Source organism: Puntigrus tetrazona, chromosome 21, assembly GCF_018831695.1.
Source record: "Puntigrus tetrazona isolate hp1 chromosome 21, ASM1883169v1, whole genome shotgun sequence".
Lineage (NCBI taxonomy): Eukaryota > Metazoa > Chordata > Actinopteri > Cypriniformes > Cyprinidae > Puntigrus > Puntigrus tetrazona.
The window spans coordinates 16,808,236-16,816,021 of NC_056719.1; the positions used below are offsets into that span (position 1 = coordinate 16,808,236).

The window sequence follows — 7,786 nt, forward strand, 5'->3', positions numbered from 1 at the left end:
ATAATTTATAAATTAGTAGTTTTGAGAATTATGTACATAAAGTTATTCTCAATAATGCAATATTTTTATATTTTTTACATATTTTACAAAAAACATGTATCTAAATTAGACATTGCATATACATATAAATGTTTATACACACATATATATATATAGTATCAATTACCATACGTATACATACAGTTTTCTACTATCATGTAGTTTTTTTCTAGCTAGTATGCCCTTCATAGTAAAGATTTCAGAGTAGACAGATTTTAATAGAGTTTAAATGTGAAACGGAAAGTATTTGGTGAGGGTAGGTTATGCTACCCTGAAAATTGTGTTTTCTACTGCTCAAATATTTTCTCCCTGAAAAAAAAATGTTTCAACGTGTTTTTCAACATAACTATTAATGGCTTTTAATTTCGCCACCTTATAGCGCATTTATTGCGTAAAGAAAAACTTTATTAAATTTGATTGCATACATTCAGTTCATGAACGTAAATGATTTTGTTTTCGCGCCAGTGATCTTGAAACAACTACAATCCCCGAAACCTGTTTGTTTTCATAATTAGCTGTGACGTAAAGCGCGTCATCCAGTGGGCAGGGCCTTGCGCGTGACGTCACCGTGTTTGGTCTCCTTCGCCGACTCTGAAGTGAGCGAGTGCCAGTCAGCAGCCAGCCAGCCTCCGCTTCTCACTTCATCTAACTATGGTCTGAAGAGGAAGTCATGAATCTCCGAGGCGTTTTTCAAGATTTCAACCCCAGGTGAGACTCGCGCGCGTTGCGCGGACCACGAAACACGGCGCTTTGTTTTCAGCACGCCGAGTTTCCGTTCACTTTGTTAGCTTAGCTGCTAATGTTTACCGTGCAGGCCTTTCGGTTTCGCCTTAGCGTAGTTACGCGGCTCCACGGGACGTTAAGCGGCGAAGCTAACAGTTTTGATACTGAAACTGAAATGCGTTTGACTTAAAACGCGACACGACAGTTTTACGCAGGTTCTCGTTTGCGGACGTTCAAACTCTAACGAAAACGCACCGAGGTTTAACTACAAATCACGATTATTATTAACCATGCTTTTGCTACACTAACCATCGTTTAACCATTTACTATAGTAAAACCACGGTTAATGCTGTCAAGCTTTTAATCGTACGCAAAGTAATTATTTTTTGCTTGCATGTTATACATCTGTACTTATTTATCAAATGACTATGTATATGTGTGTGTGTGTACGAAGTATATTGAAGTATACTTGCAAAATGCATATTGTTTGTGTGTGTATACATAATAAAAACAGTATAGATACATGTATAGCACAAACAAAAACTTTTGGATGTGATTATTTATTTGCGCCAATGAAGAATCTCTGACATTTCGCTTTCGGGCCCGAGTCGGGCCCCTCTGTCAGAAATCGGGTCAGTTCGACAGATGGGTCCGGCTTGAGCTTTGACCGCACGCGTGTTGTCGTCCTGCAGTAAGTTCCTGATCTACGCCTGTCTGCTGCTCTTCTCCGTGCTGCTGTCGCTGAGGCTGGATGGCATCATCCAGTGGAGCTACTGGGCCGTGTTCGCGCCCATCTGGCTCTGGAAGCTCATGGTCATCATCGGGGCTTCTGTGGGCACCGGGGTCTGGGCACATAACCCTCAGTACAGGTCAGGCACGTATGGTTGGAGTTGAGAATCAATTCAATATCAATTCCTGTATGTGCATCTTTTCGTCAAGTGGTTGTTAAAAATGCATTCGTCTTTGAATCATTCATTTAAAAGATTCATTCAAAAACAAGTGAAAGTTACTGAATTGCTCCATGACATTCATCAAGGTATCAAAATAATGTTATTACGGCTTCTGTTGTGGGGAGTTCCTGCCAGCATGCTAAAGTAAACTTTGTGAAAACGCAATCTTGTTCCTTTTATGACTTAAAGGGAACCCAAAAAGGAAAGTACTCTCATCAGTCATTCACTTGCATGTTGTTTCAAACGTGTTTGAGTTCATAAAAGAGTTGACGGTAGTCGTAGACTGGACATCAATGGGGACCGGGAACTGTTTGGTTACTTTTTTGGTTCTTTTGTGTTCAGCGGATAATAGAGGCTCGTGTCACATGATGATTTTGTGTGGCCTGTCGTGTGATGCAGTACGTTTTGGTCTTTAGGGCCGAGGGCGAGACCTGCGTGGAGTTTAAGGCGATGCTGATCGCCGTGGGCATCCACCTCCTCCTGCTCACCTTCGAGGTGCTGGTGTGTGACCGTGTCCAGCGGGGCTCGCACTTCTGGCTGTTGGTCTTCATGCCGCTCTTCTTCGTGTCGCCCGTCTCGGTGGCAGCGTGCGTGTGGGGATTCAGACACGACCGGTCACTCGAGGTATCAGCCGTGAATTATCATCACAGAGGAAGATCTGTCTGTAACGAGCCGCCATGGCTTTCAGGTCATATTTCATGCCAAAATAAGAAATTATATTTTATGCATAGAAAACAAAGCCAGATTTTTGCTGCTTTTTTTTTTTTGCATTGACATTAGTTGCATCACAATTTATTTATTCCCATCTTTGGTTTATGGGTCGAAGACGGGATTTGCATTTTAAATTTACAATTTAGATTTTATATACAGAGAAAGCATATTAAATAAAACATCTATTCTAATGTTTCAAAAAACATTTGTGAAATAAATAAACAGTAAAAAAATTGGCATGCACCAAAAAAATTTTGGCCGAAAAAATGATTTATTTTATTATATTATTTATTTAGACTTTTTAATTTAACACAATTTGAATGATACTGGATCAAAAAAACACAAGCCTATAAAATAGCCACACTTTTACTTTTTTCACTTTTAATTTTGTCCAGTTTTGTTACTCTTTATTAATAATGGAAACACGTTACCTTAATATTAAATGGCAATACATTTATTATTAATACATTGCAACAGAATGCATCCCTTTTAAAATTAAACATACTTATTCTGACCTCTTTTTATTATACAGGAAAAAGTGATCGCATTAAACCAGATAATAACTGGTTTGTGACAAACGGGTCAAATCTAGTGGGTTTGAGCAAAGATTGTTAAAGATTTAACATAATTAGTGTTTTAGATAAATACAGTCGTTTTATGACATCTAATGATTCTTGTTTTAAATAAACCTGACAGGATTTTGTGGTATTGGCATTTTCATCTTTGATGCATAATATAATATATGTAATGGTTTATCATATAATAAATAACTTGTCGAAAAAGGAGAATTTGGTACTACGGTAAAGAAAAAAATATATTGTTGCAATTGAATTAAAATCTTAACAAGCTCCATTTCCTCAATGAACAATGTTTTCTTGTTTCTTTGCTTTTTAGTGATTTATGACCCACATGATACCATGCATATCTGCCCAAGCACATGGATCTGTATGAATGGTGTCTGACTGTACACTCTTTGTGTTGTTTCGTCAGCTCGAGATCCTGTGCTCTGTAAATATTCTTCAGTTCATCTTCATCGCTCTGAGGCTGGATAAGATCATCACCTGGCCGTGGCTGGTAAGGAGGGCGGCTGGACCTCTAGCTTTGTAATCTGAGCTCTGTCTTGTCGTGAGATGAAGTGGCGTGTCTTCTCCAGGTGGTGTGCGTGCCGCTGTGGATTCTCATGTCCTTCCTGTGTCTGGTGGTGCTGTATTACATCGTCTGGTCTGTGCTCTTCCTGCGCTCCATGGACGTCATCGCCGAGCAGCGGCGCACACACATCACCATGGCTATCAGCTGGATGACCATAGTGGTGCCCCTGCTTACCTTTGAGGTTAGCGTTCATTTTTTACTTCGTTGGGTTTATGCAGCAAGCAAGCTGAAGACACTCGGCGTGTAGAGATCAGTCCAATCCGATTTCTTTTGGAAAAAATTAACATACAAATAACATACAAAAAATGTATCTTCATTCTCAGAGATCGATATAGCATATGAGAGGAATCTACATTTTTACATCACAGCATAGGACGCATTCATACATCAACTAACTACAAAAAAGCAAAAAAAAAAAAAAAAAAAAAAGAGATAGATATATAGATATAGATAGATGGATATGGATAGATACACACACACACATATATATAGAGCTATATATATATATATATATATGTATGTATATATATGTATGTATATGTATGTATGTATATATATGTATATATATATATGTATGTATATATATGTATGTATATATATGTATGTATATATATGTATGTATATGTATGTATGTATATATATGTATATGTATATGTATATGTGTATATATGTATGTAGATAGATATAGATATATGTATGTAGATAGATATAGATATATGTATGTAGATAGATATAGATATATATATGTATGTAGATAGATATAGATATATATATGTATGTAGATAGATATAGATATATATATGTATGTAGATAGATATAGATATATATATGTATGTAGATAGATATAGATATATATATATATATAGATAGATATAGATATATATAGAGATATATATATATATATGTATGTAGATAGATATAGATATATATATGTATGTAGATAGATATAGATATATATATGTATGTAGATAGATATAGATATATATATGTATGTAGATAGAGATATATATATATATGTATGTAGATAGAGATATATATATATATATATATGTATGTAGATAGAGATATATATATATATAGATAGAGATATATATATATAGATATATATATATATATATATAGATAGAGATATATATAGAGATATATTCCATGCTCATTAATAGTTAGTGTTACCGAAATTCAGCAGGATTTGCTGCTCGAGAAAATTCGTTATAACAGCATTTATTTAATCTACGAATCTTATGTAACATTATAAATAGTTTACTGCCACTTTTGATCAGTTTAATGCATGCTTGGCAAGTAAAAAAAAAAAATGCACTTCGAAGTCAATTGTAGATCACAAAACTTGCATAACAACTATAAAATATTTCATACGAGTTTTATACAACCGTATGGAACCTAATAAAAATCATACATAAAAAAAAAACACTAAAATATATTGCCACAAGCACAAAGTCTATATCATCAAAACTATTATGGCAAATGTTTTACTTTTTCTTGATTACATGACAGCTGCTGGTAACTTCTCACACGCTGCTCTTTTCTGTTGTTTTTTTCACCGTGAGCAAGGCGACGTCTAAAACGCCGTAACAATCTTGTGTGCGGCTGCAGCTCTGCTTCACTGAATGTATTTCCATGATTTGAATATGGCTCCAGACACGCCCGACACACAGATTGAGAAGTCACCGCTTTGGCTTCCCTGTGAAGCACAGAAATAACGTGTGGCCTCTGCCGTCTACATACTGCAGGTTTCTGATGCTCGTAAGGTTGCCAGGTTGGAAATGAATCGGGTCGAGTGCGCTACGATGTGTACTCCGGCTTATAAATCAAGCTCTCAGACCGTAGCTCGTGTGAACGACAATCTTTATTAAACTATCCTGTAATTTATTAACTAAAAAAATCACTCGGAAATCACCTATTTATCATCTGGCAGTACTTTCAGCTGTTATCTGGAGCGCTGTAGAATTTTTAACAGCCATCTGTCATATTTTTCAGCACACGGTTTTAAATTTATTTATTCTAATTAATTTCATTTAATTTGCGGCTATAAAGCAGTTCAAGGTCTTTATCAACCGTGTTTCAAAATATCTATAATATGTGCAGTGTATCAGCGGCCCAGATATTAAAGGAGTAGTTCACCCGATGGTGTGTTGTTTAATTTCTGTTATGCATCCGTTTTGTTTGTGTTTTCAGATTCTTCTCGTTCACAAGCTGGATGGTCATTATAACTCCAGCTACGTCCCGGTGTTTGTTCCCCTCTGGGTTTCTTTGGTGACTTTGATGGTGACGACGTTTGGCCAGAAAGGAGGCAATCACTGTACGTGACGTGTTACCCTGCATTCAGACGTTTGGGTTCAGTTAGATTAAGCTTAACAAGGCTGCGTTTAATTGATCGGAAATGCAGAAGAACACTAAAGCTGTGAAATATTATTACAGTTCAAAATGATGTATGCTTTCAGATTCCTGAGTTTTCTTCAGTGTCACGTGATCTTTCAGAAATCATACTGATTTACAGTAATAAATCTTAAACAAGCGTAATATTTTTTTTCAGCATTCTGTTATGAATGAAAGCTTAAAAGGAACAGCAATTATTTCAGACAGAAATCATTTGTAACCATATACACTACAGGTTTTAAATTTAGCTAGTATGGTTTAAGTTGATTAAAAAGTGATCAAAGTGAAAACTTAACTTAAATAGTTTTTTTTTTTTTTTTTCTGAACAAAGTGTCGCCGGTTCCAAAAAAAATAGCAAGCATTGATTAAATGCATATTATATTTAAAACATATTTTAAATAGAAAATCATTTCATACATGCACTAAGCCCAAGAAAAATTGCCCCTAAGGGGACAGTAAAGTATATTGTATTGTATCATATTTTTGATCAAATAAATGCTTCTTGATGAGCAAACTATAAAAATCGTGCTAACTTGTGAACGTCAGTTTCCTTGCCACTCCTTCCTTTTGATGGCTTGACAAGAATGATTCAGAAGTGTTTGCAAATAGTTTTAAATAAAAAAAAAATAATTAATCACAACTGAATGTGCTTCCAGTATAGCATCACGCTGTTTAGCTTTAGAAGAACCACACCGGCGTGTGCTAAACCGAACACAAATCCTCAGTAATACTTTTTTTTTGTATTGTTTCTCTCACTCTGAACATTTCTGCGTCGTTTATGATTAGCGCAAACCATTTGTTTCACCTTTGTTTTTAATGAAATGATGTACTTTGTTGACCCGAGCTCTTCTTCTCGTTCGTCAGGGTGGTTTGGCATCCGCAAAGACTTCTGCCAGTTTCTTCTCGAGCTCTTCCCCTTCCTGAGGGAGTACGGCAACATATCCTACGACCTGCACCACGAGGACTCCGAGGTGTCCGAGGAGCTGCCCATCCACGAGGTGCCTAAAATCCCTCCCATGTTTCGTAAGAAGACGGGTGTGGTGATCACCCAGAGTCCTGGCAAATACTTCGTGCCGCCGCCCAAACTGTGCATCGACATGCCGGACTAACACCCAAATATTCGTGAATAGTAGTATAGCACTATGCATTGGGCTCCTCTTCGGGACGACCGTTGAAGAAGATGATGAAGAAAATACAACGGATGCTTCTCCTGAGACTCTTAAGGAAGGACGTTTGTGTTCAGGCTAAGCTCAGATACTGGCTCCCGAGCGTTTTCTATACTATAGCCCTGTGTCTATAAAAAAAATCCATCGACGGGACCGGTTGCCTTCTGGATCGAACTCCAAGGATTGGCTGAGAGACTGTCTAAACTGTATATAAGCAAAGTGTTCGTTTTTTTTTTTTTTTTAACCAGTTGTTTTTTTTTTCCTCTGTATTTTAAATCCATGTATGGTGTAGGCATTCAATTACGCGTCCGTCGGTCTTGGCTACCATTGGTCCTGAACCTGCAGGATTTTGTGAGCGACGGCCGCTCGTTTCTACCGTGCTTGCAGCCTCTCCGGTGAAAAGAAAGCATTGGTATAAAAGCACTATTTACGTCGATCAGAAGTGGATTTTTTTTTTCCTTCGTCTGATAGGCTGCATCCATATGTGACCGAGGCTAGCCAATGAAAGACATAGATGTCGAGATGTTTTCACTCCGGTGTGATATGTATTGATTTCGCACCTCTTACAAACAGTAGGTAACCTCTCTTGAAATTATAACCTCTACCTGTCTCTTGTAATTTCAGCCCCGTTGAGTTAGTAAGTTTTCTTTTTAT

The 7,786-nt window shown here is 37.0% G+C and overlaps 1 protein-coding gene across 1 annotated transcript in view; it reads left to right on the top strand.

Annotated features, from left to right (window-relative positions):
* Window positions 1–143: 143 nt before the first annotated feature.
* Window positions 144–7,786, top strand: part of tmem185 (transmembrane protein 185) — a 7,987-nt gene continuing 344 nt past the window's right edge. The window contains exons 1-7 of the mRNA XM_043221505.1: window positions 144–747; window positions 1,455–1,631; window positions 2,129–2,336; window positions 3,414–3,497; window positions 3,577–3,753; window positions 5,766–5,889; window positions 6,831–7,786. The exon at window positions 6,831–7,786 is cut by the window's right edge and continues 344 nt beyond it. Coding sequence (XP_043077440.1) covers window positions 710–747; window positions 1,455–1,631; window positions 2,129–2,336; window positions 3,414–3,497; window positions 3,577–3,753; window positions 5,766–5,889; window positions 6,831–7,075 — 1,053 coding nt within the window. The 5' untranslated portion in view covers window positions 144–709 and the 3' untranslated portion in view covers window positions 7,076–7,786. The remainder of the gene's footprint in view (window positions 748–1,454; window positions 1,632–2,128; window positions 2,337–3,413; window positions 3,498–3,576; window positions 3,754–5,765; window positions 5,890–6,830) is intronic.